The sequence below is a fragment of the Aythya marila genome (genome assembly GCF_965140915.1).
Source record: "Aythya marila genome assembly, chromosome: 3".
Taxonomy (NCBI): Eukaryota; Metazoa; Chordata; class Aves; order Anseriformes; family Anatidae; genus Aythya; species Aythya marila.
Window position 1 is genome coordinate 16,831,847 of NC_139044.1, and position 16,200 is coordinate 16,848,046.

Below are 16,200 nucleotides of genomic sequence, written 5' to 3' on the forward strand. Positions count from 1 at the left end.
TTACCGACAGCTGCAATGCTGGATGTGTCCGGATGCCTTTTAAGTGCCAAGGGGAGTGACAGAGGTGGGATGGCATGTTAGCAGATGAAATACATGGCAGCTTCTCCCCTGATGGCAAGTTTAATTATTTGCCCTGCTGTATACACAAGGAAAAAATACACGCATATTGGGAAATCATTCACTCTGCTTCCCGTGTCAGGTGGATTATGAAAAACACTTAACTCTTGTTGGTCAGAACAAAGTCTTAAAATGTTCAGAACCTGCACATGTCTTTGTCAAAGAAGGGAGACAAAACAAAATAGAATGTATTTCCTAAAGAAGGAGGACATGAATATATCAAGAGAGCAAACCCAGTTGTGCTTAACTGGATGAAATGAGATACACAACAGAAGTGAACCAAACCAAACTTCAAGCCAAAGAAATACTCTCTCCTATTTTCATTACAGAGGACTTCCTAATGTATCCATTTTTGTCCTCTCTGCATTTTAAGATCAGTGGAACAGAGAGCATCTGATTCTTTTGTCTGTTCAATGCTTGGCCAACAAACAAAAAACTGTCTTGTTAGGATCAATTTTCAAACAACCCTGCTCCACGATCCAGAAGCTTGTGTGATATGTCAGAGTGAGCATTCAAGGTGAAATGGTCTAAGTCACTAGCTGTGATTCAAAATCATAAGCCATAAATAAACACTATCAGTCATAATATAATCCATGAAGCTATAGACCAGAGAAAAAAAGATGCAGACAGGATATCTTAAAGCTAAGGGTTAAATACCACTGATTCATAAACGACAACCAGGTGTTGTGGTTTAGGTGTCATGGTTTTGGCTGTGATAAAGTTAATTTTCTTTGTAAAGATTCACACAATGCTGTGGTTTGGATTTTTGATGAAAACATGGTGATAAAACACCAATGTTTTTAGTGGTTGCAAAGCAGTGTTTGTACAGAGGCAGAGACTTTTCTGCTTCTTATGCTGCCCTGCTAGCGAGGAGGCTGGTGGTGCACAAGAAGTTGAAAGGGGGGACACAACCAGGGCAGCCGACCCAGACTGACCAAAGGGACATTCCATGCCATATGACATCATGCTCAGCAATAAAAGCTGGGGTATAGGAGGAGGAAGGGGGGATGTTTGGACTGATGGAGTTGGTCTTCTCAAGAAACCATTATGCATGATGCCCTGTCTCCCTGGAAGTGGCTGAACACCTACCTGCTGATGGCAAACAGTGAATCAATTCCTTGTTTTGCTTTGCTTGTGTGTGGGGCCTTTACTTTAGCTAGTAAACTATTCCAGCCCATGAGTTCTCACACTTCATGAGTTCTCACGTGAGAAGAGAATCTTTCTGATTCTCCTCTCATCCCACCTGGGGAGAGTGAGTGAGTGAATGGCTCTGTGCTGCTTAGCTGCCTGCCAGGGCTAAACCACAACAGCAGGGTTATTTGGCAAGCCTTGATATACTTGCTTAAGTTGATGTCTAATGACTGTAAACAGTTCTTCTTGAGTAAGAGCCTGGTTCCATCCTACATGAATTAATCTCTGCAGCTGCTAACTTGAGCACTCCTAAGAATAAGGCCTATATAAGGACTGGGAGGTGTGAGGTGCAAGCTTCTTGAAGACCTGCCAGCTTGAATCCCAACCGTGCTTCTTCCTCTTTGCATTAATGCAACACTGGCTGCTGCCCTACCCTCAGCACATACTCCTAATTATGAAGATTGCTAATACATCATCTGAGATCATACAATCAAGACAAGACATGCCAAGCTTTTCAGAGAACATTTTGTAGCATTTCAAGCAGATAACCACGTAGTGGTATTAATTAAGTATATTTCACAGATAAACCATTTATGAAAGTGTCTGCTGGTCCACAGATCAGTACCTATATTTGAAAATGAAAGGGAAACAAGCTGCTGGTATGTAAGGAATTCAGATAGCTATTGTTTCACATCACTAGAGTAAATTTAGTGAAGCTTTAGGCCACAGCATGAGCTCTGCAACACCTGAACCTGGTGTATAATGGTGATTGAGCAACAGTGAGAGTCACTGTGGGGGGGCCTGGGTGGCACCGATGGGGAAGGGGGAGGGTGTGCTGAACAAGGATGGCACCGGATCAGAGCCTGCCCCAATAACAGAAGCCAGCCTGCCTAGAGAGATAACAGAAGCCATCCAGTCCTGGGCGATAAAAGAAGTCATGGTTTCCTGCAACAAAGAGCCACCAGTCTGAAGGAACACAATGTATATGTGTTATGACTGGACTATAGGGGATGAAAAAAAGGTTGTACAGGTATAAGAACCCAGGGAAAATTTTGAGCAAGGTTCCTCCCTGGAGGCACCCAGCTTGAGCTGATATATGGGTACCATTAAATTTTTGCTGCTTTAACTAAATGTCCCTCTTTGAATGAGTTCTGGATGCCTGGGAAGACCCATTCTGCTAGGGGAAACAATGGAATCCCCTAACAGAAAACCAGTTAGACACACTAAAACACTTTGTAAAAGCTTGATATGCAAAAGAAAAGAAAACACTAGGACTTGCCTCACAGGGGGAGTTCCTCAAAGGAGCTGGAAATGCAGTGCTGGTCATTGCAGTGTTTGCCGCTGCTGGTGCTTTGCTGGTGTCAAAGATCAGCCCACAACCTGGATAAAAGAGCAGGAAGAATGTCAAACTGCAGCACTCACCTCTTCTGGTTCTGGGGCTCGTGAAACCTTCCTAAAGTCTATGTAAGCTGGCTCCTACTACAGCAGGATGCCAGACAGCAGAAAGCTTTTTTCAATTCATTAGGGATGCAGTTTCACCTACCAATTTGGCATACTCAGGAAACATATTTAAGCAGTCTGACTGCTTTCCTCTTACAGCTATTTTCTGTTCCTCCATGACTTCAAATTCATATTCCTTGCAAGTGCGAATAAGAAAAAGAATCTTTTATAAACAAAGAGTAACTTGGAAACAAATATATTTAGCTTGGTCAAAACAAAACAAAACAATGTCAAAATAACAGCAGTGTACTATTAATTCAGCTTGAGGTCCCTTTACTCCTTTAATCATTTATTGTAACCAGAGGAACTGGGGTGGTTTTACCAGGATGGACAGCTAAACTCCACCACAACTATAAAGGCTCATGGGCTGAGATAAGGATAATTTAATTAAAGGGAAAAGAAAGAGAAGAAATAAGCAAAGGCCACACATGAGCAAAGAGAGAGAAAATTATTGTCTGCTTCCCATCAGCGAGTGATGTTTGGCTATGTCTTGGGAAGCAGGGCCTCAATATGCATAGAGGTGGTTTGGGAGGACAGATTTTTTCATAACAAGAGCTCTCCTTTCTCCTTCCCCTTTCACAGCTTTTATTGCTGAGTGTGACATACGGAATATCCCTTTGGAGAATTTAAGGACAGCTGCCCTGGTGATGTTCCCTCCCCACGTCTTGCCCACCCCCAGTCTATGAGCTTTGGGGGGGTTGGAGAGAGTCTTGATGCTGTGCCAGCATTGCTCAGCAATAGACAAAACATTGGTGTGATATTAACGCTGTTCTAGTGATATTAACGCTGTTCTAGCTACAAGTGCAGACCACAACACTACATGGGCTGCTGTGAGGAAAGCTAACTCCATCCCAGCCAGACCCAGCACAGGAACAGGGGCAGTAGTAACACTACAGTTCTTCTGTGGCAGCTCGTGATGGAGAGGTGTTTATTTGCACTACTTCAGCTCTACCCTCCAGCTCAGGAGGGCGCCACTACTTAGAGCCTGGTTATTTGGGCTTACACTGAAAACGCCTCTACAGCACAGACAGATCACAAATCAGCAGCACTTTATTGCAATCTCCCCACAGCTACCTCTTTCTGGCACTTTACTTCCTTGTTTACCTATGCATCAATCTCTTTGTGGTCTGCAATACTGTGGGCTGAGCCATCAGGTGGCATAAATCAGAATAGCTGCATGTAGCCTACACCAGTTCACATAAAAGCAGAGAATCTCACTCTTCATGTTTAACTCTGGATCTAACTTTGGAAATCGATGCTGGGATTATACACCATTAACTCTGCTGTTATTACAGTATCCCTTTAGATCCTCTGTGCCTGAGCAATAAATGCCTTCTATGATTTACATTATTGCATTAGGAAAAACTTATCCTGGCAGGCAGTCTGTTTGTCAAAACTCAACCACAGCAGCAGTTCAATGACCAAGGCATAAACCTTCAATGGCTGTATGAGATCGATTAAAAATGAACTCTTGGAATTTCGGTAGTGGAAGCAAATACACAGTAGTTACACATAGAACTGGAACTCAAGGGACAACAGAGCAAAGAGGAGGAAAATTTAGAAGTCTGTGTGAGGGGAAAAAGAAGCAGAACATAGAAATGGAAGAAGTAAATCAGAAAGAAAAAAAAAAAAACATAAACATACAAGCAGATCAATATGGTAGGGGGGCACAAAGATGAATACCTCATGGGAAGTTTTTTAGAAAGGGTCAGGACTACTCTCTCTGGTGTCAGTCTTGGAAACCTGAGGTAGCAGTCTGTACCCTCAAGATAAGAAATGAGCAGGATAGTCTTTTGCTCAAAGCACTTGTAGTAGAAAGGTGTTTCTTGTTTCACTGGAGGCTGAATACATAATCACGCAGGAAAATGTGACTCGTGTTTTATTCCATCTCCCTGCTGTTTGCTTATCTTTTTTTTTTTATTTTTTTTTTTTCTGCTATCCATTCTCTGCACTTGCTATTTACTTTCACATACCTTCTATTGAAGGAAAACGATCATAGTCTGGACTTCCAATTCGCCATGGAGAAGCACGGGATGCTGATGAGCTGTGCATCCAGCCACAGTCCCCTTCTTCAAATGAACAGTAAAAGCCAGGGGGAAGATTTTCTGAAAGAAGGAGAGACACACACATACAGAAGAACCCAGATGAGCCGTGGATGAGATATCTGAGCACACAGAGAAGCTGACAATTCTGACAGGGTTGTCCAGGGACGTGCAGGCAACCCTACAGCTACTCAGTCCTTCTTTGTGGAGTCACACTTGTGCCTTACCATAGGGAAGATGGTGGTGAGGGAAGCAACCCCTAGAATAAGTGACTTCCCCCAAATTTTGACAAACCCAAGGAGGAGGACATATTTTGGTAGACACTGTGGGGTCTCCTAAATACCTGGGCTCTACAGCCAGGGAAATCTTGGACCGTGATATTTCCTAACGTGTTTCCTTTCCATGTCTCTAGCTATCTCTAAGTCAGTCCAGCTCAGCATTGTGGCTTCTCCTCTTTGTGAACGCTGCCTTTAATGGAGTAAAGCACTAAATCCTTTTGTGCTTCATTTTTTGTACCTGTGGATCTGTTTGGTGAGATGAATGGATGAAAAGAGAACAGTTTATTTTAAGTAATACTTTCAGGATTTGAAGCCCACTCATTCTGTCACTGGCTTGGGATTTCAGGCAAGTTTCCAGCTCCATACAATAAAGACACATTATCTTTTTGCCTTTAAATTAACTGGTTTTAAAATAATAGTCATCTCATGCAAAGCAACACAACTTCACGCCTTCTCCATCTCCTTTTCTGTGCACATCCCAAGTTCTTCTTACAAAATGTGCAAAGCGCTACTCCTTTTGCCCTGAGACGTAGACTTACATTGCCACAGGTGAACATGCTCACAACTCACCCATTTCCTTGAAAACTTGTGAAATCATTTTTCTCATCATCCTTAATAAACATGCATAGCCTCTACTGCTGTCAGGTTCTACCTTTCCATTTCTGTTCTTCCACATGAGGCCAGATTGTGACCTTATTAAGTAATTTTAGCAGAAAATGAACCTTATAAAACACCACGTAAAACCACTACCACTATAACATGATTTTCACTTTCAGTGAATAAATAATGATCTATAATACAAAATCTGCACCCAGGGTGAAGCTGACAACTCTGCCACATACCAGAAAGCTTCCCAGTGGTAAAAAGAGCATAAACTGTCTTTTATGGGGAAAAAGGTAGAGTACAAAAGTAGCCTGGGAGAAAAAGATGCAGTTTAAATACAGAGTTATGTTATGCATTAAAGATGCTAGAAGAGAAGCAAAGAAGAGTGATCATCCCTTATGTCCTGCTATATAGACTAACCAGTCCTTGAACCTGGCAGCACAAAGCCCCTGAACATGCATACTCAGTGGGGGTGGTCTTTCCTCCAGTAAGCAAAAGAAAACTGCTCTGATGACTAGAACTAGCTGTAAAAGAGCTGATGATATTCTTGACTTCTCACAGCTTCTACACCATTATGTACTCAGCTCTGTGCTAGCTACCAGTGTAACCCATATTCATTTTCTCCATCTCTATTCTCCTCAACTTCCCCGAAAAACGTCTTTGTTGGTTTTTATTTTTTCTTGAAAGGAAAGAAAATTGGACCAGAAATCTGTTTGAAATTGCAAGATAAAAATGAAATTTCATGTGCGAACACATTATAAAACCATATATACAGGAAATTAGTTTTTCCTTTCAACTGCTTGTCAAAGTCAGAGTAAAAATTTCTAGACTTACAAAGAGTTGGTTAGACTACAAACTCCTAAGTTTGGCCAGGTTATACCAGCAATTTCATTAGCTTCCCTATGAGAAACGGAGGTTCCTGAACTCAGATTTTTTCATGATTATGAAGACATCTTCAGAGGAAAGAATTCTATCTATAAAGTCTGTGCCAGACAATAAGGCACCAGTGCCCAGACCCCAGATAATTCACGATGTTTACATCTCATCAGAACTCTCTGACTGAGGTTGCAGCTCAATTAAATAACTGCTCACAGGGCTTCAGCTCTGATTTATGCATAGAATCATGGAATGATTTGGGTTGGAAAGGACCTTTCAGATCATCTAGTTCTACCTTCCCTCCCAGCTCCCCCCAAATGGCAGGGACACCTTCCACTAGACCAGGTTGATCAAAGCCCTATCCAACCTGTCCTTGAACACTTCCAGGGAGAGGGCATCCACTGCTTCTCCAGGCAACCTGGTCCAGTGCCTCGCCACACTTCACAGTAGATATCTAATCTAAACCTGCCATTTTTTAGTTTAAGACCATAAAGCCCTTTTTCTGTCACTATGGTCCCTGAAGAAGAGTCCCTTCCCATGTTTCCTGTGGGTCCACTTTAGGTACAGGTATGCAACTATTGTCTCCCCGGAACCTTCTCTTCTCTTGTCTAAGCAACACCATCTCTCACAACCTGTCCTCACTGGAGATGGCTCCAGCCCTCTGATCATCTTCATGGCCCTCCTCTGGACCTGCTCTAACAAGTCCATGTTTTTCTTATGCTGGCGGCCCCAGAGTTGGATGCAGTACTCAAGGTGGGGTCTCATAGGAATGGAGTAGAAGGGGGAGAATCAACTCCCTTGACCTTTCTGCACTTCTTTTGATGCAGCCCAGGATATGAATGGTTTCTGGGCTGCAAGCACACATCTCAACAGGAAACTCCTTGGTCTACCCTGAGAAAAGACCTGGGGAACACACCTGCATTGTCTAGACATGGAATATTTGATTTTCTACGAGCCTGAATAAACAACTCACTTCACAGAGGTGACTGAGACAAATGACACCTATTGATTATTAGTAAGGTCAAATTTGAACCTGGAACTTGACATAGAGGTGAGAGCCATGTTTTACTGCTTTATTTTCCACAGTCATGCAAATCTGTTACGTAAAGATCAGAACCTGTACTTGAGTTGAGGGGTTTTCGAATCTTCCCTTTAAAATATCTCCAAATTCATTCAGCCTAGTCTTTAAATGTAGAGCTGTTAAGCTGAGAGTTGCTTCCCTGTGTTTTACCACTCTGCAGAACTTGATTATATTTCATTGTGCAGCCTGAGGCTGAGATCCAAAGAAAATGACAAATTATAATGTGCCCTGAATTCCTACTGAAACAGCTTGGCTTGGTGTCCAGCTGAATTCATTTCATGGTCCTATGTTATCTGGGATGATGTAAACAAATCAGAGCAGCAGGAGGAGTCATCTAAGTAGTAATCCTTGCCTGGAGGCCAGAAAAAGCTCGCTGTAGATGAACAAGTAAGGACATAAATAAGAACCTATTACTTTCCCAGAAAATTTGATTCCTCCTCCACAAATTAATCTTTTATGAATTTTCAGATGCCTTGAACACTGCTCTGTCTTGGAGGCCGGTCACTAGTGGCGTCCCCCAGGGCTCAGTACTGCGGCCAGTTCTCTTCAGTATCTTTCTCAATGATCTGGACGAGGGGATCAAGTGCACTATCAGCAAGTTTGCAGATGACACCAAGTTAGGCGCAAATGTTGATCTGCTTGAGGGCCAGAGGGATCTGGATAGGCTGGACCGATGGGCCAAGACCAACTGTATGAGGTTCAACAAGGCCAAGTGCACTTGGGCTACAACAACCTCATGAACTGCTATAGGAAGAGGGTCTGGAGAGCTGCCCGGCGGAAATGGCCTTGGGGGTATTGGCCAATATCCAGCTGAATATGAGCCAGCAGTGTGCTCAGGTGGCCAAGAAGGCCAACAGCGTCCTGGCTTGTATCAGAAATAGTGTGGCCAGCAGGAATAGGGAAGTGATTGCCCACCTGTACTCTGCTCTGATGAGGCCGCACCTTGAATAATGTGTTCAGTTTTGGGCCGCTCACTACAAGAATGACATAGAGGTGCTGGAGCATGTCCAAAGAAGGGCAATGAATCTGGTGAAGGGTCTGGAGAACAAGTCTTATGAGGAGCGGCTGAAGGAACTGGGGTTATTTAGCCTAAAGAAAAGCAGGCTAAGGGGAGACCTTATCGTGCAGTACAAATACCTTAAAGGAGGTTATAGTGAGGCAGGGATCAAACTCTTCTCCCAAGCAAAAAGTGATAAGATGAGGGGAAAAGTCCTCAGATTGTGCAAGGGGAGGTTTAGATTGGATATTAGTTGAAATTTCTTTACTGAAAGAGTTGTACAGCATTAGAACAGGCTGCTCAGGGAAGTAGTCGAGTCACCATCCCTGGAGGTCTTCAAGAAATGTGTAGATGTAGAACTTAATAGCATGGTTTAGTGGTGGACTTGTTAGTACTAGGTTAAAGGTTGGGCTCGATGATCTTAGAGGTCTTTTCCAACCTGAATGGTTCTATGATTCTATGATCTTACTTTATATACATACAGCATCTATGATTCCATCTGTTACTACTTCACAAAGAGCACTTTGGCTAGCACTTTTTCGTTAACATGTACTCCTCAATTTTCTGAATGCTTATGCTTCAAATTCACATTAGCATAAACACTGCACTGATGAGGGAAAGCTAATCTTACCGTATTATAAAATCAATTAAAGCAGGAGTCAGAAGTTATATCTACTGAAACCTGTCATGCTGGATATTATCACCAGTGTCAGAAACTTCAAAAGGTTTAGAACTCATTAAGAGTAAGATGCTGTTTGTGGATTTGGGACAGAGTTTAGAGTAATCCAATCACACTGAAGCACTATAAGAATGCAAGTCTCTGCTTTTCTTTGAGTGAGAATGTACAGAGAAGCTGTAGGGTGTTAAACTTGTTCTTAACCAAGTATTTTCAAGACTTCAGAATGATTTTAAAAGAATGATTTTTTTAAAGTTAAAAACTTTAACTCAGATTTTCCATCCTTTAATAGCAAGAAAAATTAGCAACTGGAGTATTTTATGATGCAGATGGAGCAGGTTCTCTATTGTCTGCCTCGACTCAAAACCAGGTGTAAATGAACAGGTACTATAGTTTAAAATTCAGGGTGAAATTCCAGACGTGTTATAAAGGATATAAATGTAAAAGACTACTTATCTGTGTATAGACCTTTACCAAATGTAAAGATGTAAAATGTAGGAGAAAATCGCAGAAGGCAAAAAGATCACCTACTCAAACAATTTAAAGAAGCACATGAATCTTAAACGTGAGCTTGTTTTCAGTGACTGCCTCTGTGCTAGCAAAGTTGTCTGACAAATTCTACCAGAAATGAAGTATAGAAAGGGAAAATACAATTCAACACAGTATACAAAGACTTTTCCTTTAATGCTGGAAGGCATTGCTAAATTCAGAACTGCCAGTAGTTAAAATTCATTGCTAGAGGTGCAGGTTTTGATCAAGAAAGGAACAAAAGAATTTGTGTATGCATGACAGGAACCTTAAGAGAGCACTGCAATGCAACAGGTTGCTACACTTCATTTTGCTTGCAGGGAGAATCTGCTGGGCTGCAACTACCTCTAGGACATAAATGAATCAACTGTTTTTTGCATGGAAAGTAAACTGGCTCCTGTAGAATTAATTATCCTTTCCTTTTTTTTTTGGTCACTTGCTCATGTTATCACAAATTCAAACTTTATAATTTCCTATTCTAGCTGCCATCTGTTTCTTGACAGATGTGTGTGCACTCCTCTGACTATACAGAGTTGAAGCTTGAGTCACTGCTAATATGAATCAGATAGTAGTCCTTCCTATCTTACCTGTTAACGTGATTCCATTTTGTTTAACATTCTTAAATATTTGTTGAGGCAAAGAGTGAAAATTGAAGTGATTATGAGATTCATCTGAAAGGTGGAGCACAGTATTTTCAATTTATCTTCCAGGTAACATTCATAAAATGTGGAAGAGCAACACCAGGAGAGAATGAGTAACCCTTTTTCAAACTGCATGTTCCAGACCACACTGTCCTGGAAACTTTCAATGGAAACCAGAAATATGTGTCCAAATTCACTTAGAGAGAAAACAGGATCAGTTCTGGGTTTGTCATGTCCTGGGTGAATCCTGTAAGCTGTGGGTCTCCAGATAATAAATATACTATCATCACTTCAATTTAGTAATATTCATATTAATATATCCATAACTTTCATACATGCTTTGCCTGATTAAACAATATTTTCCCAGGCTGATTTTTTTTGGTGGAAAACAAAACCTGAGCAGAAAGTATGATAGTTTTAGACTAGAGACTAGTTAAAGAATGCTTTTTTTTACTTTTTTTTTTTCAGTAAAACTTTTACTTTTGCCTAGACTTGCTGCCCTGCAGCAAAAGATTCTTGAACCAAAAGCAAAGATATTGTTACCTAAAAAGAGAAGTACCAAACTACTGAAACAAATTCTCCTCTTTGGTAGTGCAGACCTGTATCAATAAGTATTAATAAAGAATGGAACTTTTCATCTGTCTTGTACCATACCACGCATACTACATACATGATTCTCTGCTCCACTAGGAAAAAATGTTTTTGTTTTTGTTTTTGTTTTTGCAGTAAGTTGTGATTCATAATCAGGAATTTACTAGTAAAGACATAAGACCACCACTATCTGAAATCTTAATGTGTGTTTGCAAAGTATGCTCCTGCAAAGTAACTTCCAGTGTTGTGCTTCTATCAGTCTGTAAACTTTTTAAATCTGATCACAGATCAACACAGTTCGGCATCTATTTCTACATCTGTGTCTTTGAAGCTGTCTTTTTCTCCTGTGAGAATAATTGATTATGACTCAAACAGCAACATTTTTTTCTCCAGGGGTCACCCCTGTCTAATTTTACATTCTCTACAAAGACTAATTGGTTGCATGCAGAATGAGCACCATGACTTTGCATTGGCTATTGGGAAATAAAGAGATGTTAACAAACAGAAGGCTTTAGGAGATATTTTTCAGCTAAGAAACAAATAAAAATCAAGTGAGAGGAAAGAGAAAGGGAAAGGGAAAGGGAGAGAAGCATCTAAACAGCTAAAAGACTGGAAGGAAAAACAAGAAAATATCTTTTTTTGAAAAACAAACTACATTCTTTTTTTACATGACCTTTAGTTAATGGTTATTTTAAAAGCTCTCCCCTCAGTTGCAAGCATGGCTACATCTTTTTCTGACAGCTCTTTTGTGTACACAGAAGTGCTTGGGAAAACCCTTTCCCTTCCCTGCTTTATACATCTGAATCACTTCTTGTCATACTTGCAAAAAGCTGGTGGTAACATGCATGTTGCTCAGAACTAAAATGGCAAGTGAAATGCTGAAAGATGACATATGCTTTGTGCTGGGTTGCCATGCAGATGTAACTGACTTCTAAAACATTATTTTTCTGTTTTGTGAAAGCAGCTTTATGCCAATGATATTCAACACAGCAAAGAGGCAGAGAAAGCAGCCACAAAACCGAGTAGGTTTTATGTGGCTAAGCAGACATATCCACAACCCAAGCACTTGCAAGCTAAGGGCAAGCCTGTATTTTTGTTTCTTGCAGTGGAAGATGGTGCCTTTTGGGTCTTTTGGCTGAGGGAAAAAGTCTCATTGCCAGTACCTGTGGTTTAAAACAAGCCATGTGGTCTTCTTCTCAAGCTGGGGAGTGACATTCTGCTAAACAGGTGGTTAAATATCTTCTGCTTTTAACCTTCTCTATATTTTCAGTAAATACTTTGCCAACATAGCTGTAAGCGCTATACTGCTTGATGCCAATAGCTATGGATGAATGCTGCATACATGGCTAAAAGGCAACCAAACAAACCCATGTGGACAGCTTATCTGAAAGCAGGACTGGTCACCCTACCACCTGGCTCACTATGGGATACAGCCTAGCAGCTAATGGCAAAAGCGGAGCCAGACTCTTTATTTGTGAATACTGATAAGACAACAGCTACAGGTGCACCCAGTGTTTGAAAATAATAGGCAAGCACGTTTCATGAGGCCTGACCTACCCTATGATGGCATTTAGTTTGCATCTGTGACTAGTACAACTCTACCTTGGAGCTCTACTGTTCCCACTAGCATGGACAGCATTACCCTCGCAAGGCAGAACCATTTATAGCAGCTAGACAGGACTGTATATCCAGACGTATACCTGATCCATCTTAAATAATGGTAAATAATATGTCTCTGCACTTCTAATGAAATGACAATGCATTCAACATAATCATTAGCATAATTGACTAAGTATTTTAAATTAAAATGTAGAAAATAGGAATACCATTATGAAGTCTGAATATGAAGATGATCAAGGGACTGGGGCACCTCTCCTGTGAGGAAAGGCTGAGAAAGCTGGGCCTGTTCAGCTTGGAGAGGAGGAGGCTCAGGGGGATTTTATCAATGCCTATAAATACCTGAAGGGAGGGTGCAAAGAAGATGGAGCTCCTTTTAGTGGTTCCCAGTGACAGGGCAAGAGGTAGTGGGCACAAACTGGAACATAGAAAGGGTCTGTCAAAGCATCAGGAAGCACTTCTTTATTGTGCAGGTGACAGAGCACCGGCACAGGTTGCTCAGAGAGGCTGTGGTGTCTCCCTCATTGGAGATGTTCAAAAGCCATCTGAACATGGTCCCGGGCAACCTGCTGTGGGTGTCTCTGCTTGAGCAAGGGGGGTTGGATCAAATGATCTCCTGAGGACACTTCCAACCTTGACCATTCTGTGATTCTTTGATTCTTTTTTAGATCTATGCTGTAAAGTTCTTAGGCAAAACAGTTTTGATACCAGTAATATGAAGCATTATTGGTTCTAAGCAGCTGCAGGACAGCAGTGATGACACTGTTTCTGTGATTAACTATATGGCTAAAAAAACACCACTCCTCAATATCTGTAGACTGACAAAAGGAAACGCAGTGGAGGTAGAACACATAAAGGTACAGAAAAAAGAGACAAGGCATTTTCAAGATGGTTAATGGATGGTCCTAAAGTATCTAATTTAAGCAACACATTTACAGAAATATTTAGGCATAGAGAACTTTTTCAGAAAATGCAGATTGCTATTTAGCTTCTGATTTATGTTACTCAGTTACTGGCTGCTGAAGAGAGAATCGAAAACAAGAGTAATTACAAAGACAGGAGTAGGAGCTGGTCACAGACAACCTCCTGCCTCTACTAATTTTTCTTACCTTGGAAGTTTTCTTCTTTCTCTTCCTTCTGCCACATGCTGATTAAGGGTGCTACATTTTGGTTAAGGGCACTAACAAGCTATACGTTTTGTTACTCTATAAGGCATGTAGCTATTTAAGCTATTCTTTCTTTCAATTTTTGATCAGGATTTTGTTAGATGAAGAACTGAGAGCAACTTAAGAACCTGTTGCAGAACTAATGAAGGCAAACACAGAAACATACTGAATGGTCCATTCTAGGCAGACGTTCAGAGAAAGTGCATGTGTTGTGGAGGACACTGGTCTTTTGATAGCACCAAATTAGTTCATTACTACTGAAGTCTCAGGCATTAAAACTCAAAACAATCTGTGCTTTTGGAAGCAGATGTTCAGCTTCTCTCAGAAGGAAAAAGGACACGTCCTGAGGATCTGGATTTACTCACTGCACATATCTCCCTCATCTTCTCCCTCAAGGCAGTCTCTGATGAAGTCACATGCCTGGCCCAGCCTGATCGATGTACCATTCCAGCAGATGAAAGAACCCTCCAGAGCCATTTTTGATACAGAAGCAGATCCTAGAGAAAAAGAAAACAAAAGCCATTTCAGGTTACTGAATTGCCTTTCTCCAAGCCAATAGGCCATAGGATCCTGGATAACACTGAACAGGAGAAAGACCTTGTGAAACCCCCTTAGTCCACTAATTACTTGATAAAGTAATTATTTTATTTTTGTTCAACATGTTTGTTTTGCCAAATACCTAACAGCCCACCTGATGCAGAACTTAAGTTCTTCATGCATGTCTGTCATTGTTACTTGGAAGGCAGGTCTGAACCTTGTAAAGAGGGTTGAAATCCTACAGCCTGCTCTATGATACTTCTCAAGAATGACATGATATGCACGATCCCCTCCCCATGAATCTGGGAGTCCTGCAGCAGTCTACATCTACCAGGATACAAAAATCACTCATTCATTTTCCCTATGCCAAGCAGCAAAAGGCAGCTAACAATGTTGTGGAAAGTAGCCAACTCTTGTGACATGTCACCAAACATGTGTACCATCCATTCACAATCAGCCAGTACCATCTATTCAGAAATGATTCTGAGTACTAAGGACCCTTAGTGTGCTAGGGATCCTTACCACAGTCCTTCTTTAGAGGCACTCCTTTCCCTTGTCACTTGAGTAGTCAGAGATCATCCAGCCTGATGAGCATAATTTTCCTTATCATGGGACTTCTCTCAACCTGAATCCTTTGACTGTGTCTGAGATACACACATGACAAGGACTGATTTGGCTATTTAATTTAATTTTAATTTATTTTTTAAATCCATGCTCCAGATCAGTCACCTGCAGGAGGTATGAGTTAGTTAAGACCAACCTACAGTCAGTATACAAGGAGGAGGCCAAGCTTGCTAAGTGCAAGAGCCCCCTCCACAATAATCTGGATGTAGAAAAAAACCTTCCTCATGGTCTGCACAGATATGTTTCCACTTCATCACTCCTAGAAGGCAAGTCTAGAAGTACAAAGAGGTCTGTGCTGTGAATTCCCCACTGCAAAAACTCCTGCCCTGTCTCTTATTGAATGGGTAAGTGCTAAAGATTAAACCAAAGCCTCTGGGCAGAGTGAGCCATTGTTTGCCTAGCTCATCCATGCTTGCTAAACAGTGGAGCTACATCATGTTCTCTGGTACAGCAGGGAGCTGGGAATCATCGGTGATTCAATTAGATGTGCACTTGATAGTTTTATTTATATTGCCTGCCAAAACTAAAAATTAATGAAGCATGGAGGAAAACAACCACTACTTCTCTTCAAGCTTGTTTTATGGTACAAATCAATTCAGGCGTGGGGGGAATACATGTCAAATTTTTTTTAATAAAAGACCCTGGCTCCTGAAAAGGGTGATCTTTGTTATTGTCAGCTCAATTCTTTTGACTGCCTTGGAGCAATTCTGTCTTGCTGCATGCAAACTGCACGGTGCCCTTGTATTTCAGTCAGGGTCAAAGCATGAGTACAGAGGAGAGTTTCACAGAAAAAAAATAGGCCAAGTAACACAACCCAGTTGGTTGCTGACAATTTCTGCAGGCCCCTTGGTAAAGGTTTGAGGCAGTGTAGAAGATATCCTCCTTGCCCTTGCAGTGCTCCTTGCAAAAATGCTCTCTTAAAAGACACTGCCTTTCCTCTTCACTTGCCTCAAACCAGTCCCAGTGTGCAAATGAGAAGTGACTCCAGTAACTCAGTAAGTGATCCCTTCTCCTTGGGGTATGCAATGAAACTGTGGTGTACTGTGTTCCCAGTACACACCTAAGTACCACCCAGGATAAGAGTCAAGACCCAGAATGATTCCATTAGGTTAGAAATATTGTGACATTCTTAAAAATGTTGAAGTCCTAGTCAAATTTAGAAGTATTTTTGCTTCTCTGAATTTTTGCCACATAT

The 16,200-nt window shown here is 41.3% G+C and overlaps 1 protein-coding gene across 1 annotated transcript in view; it reads right to left on the minus strand.

Moving 5' to 3' along the window:
* Positions 1 to 16,200, minus strand: part of ALK (ALK receptor tyrosine kinase) — a gene marked incomplete at both ends in the record, with an annotated part of 285,134 nt that overhangs the window by 57,395 nt on the left and 211,539 nt on the right. Inside the window, 3 exons of the mRNA XM_082756089.1 lie at positions 2,528 to 2,628; positions 4,722 to 4,853; positions 14,210 to 14,341. Of these exons, the coding sequence (XP_082612215.1) occupies positions 2,528 to 2,628; positions 4,722 to 4,853; positions 14,210 to 14,341 (365 nt within the window). The remainder of the gene's footprint in view (positions 1 to 2,527; positions 2,629 to 4,721; positions 4,854 to 14,209; positions 14,342 to 16,200) is intronic.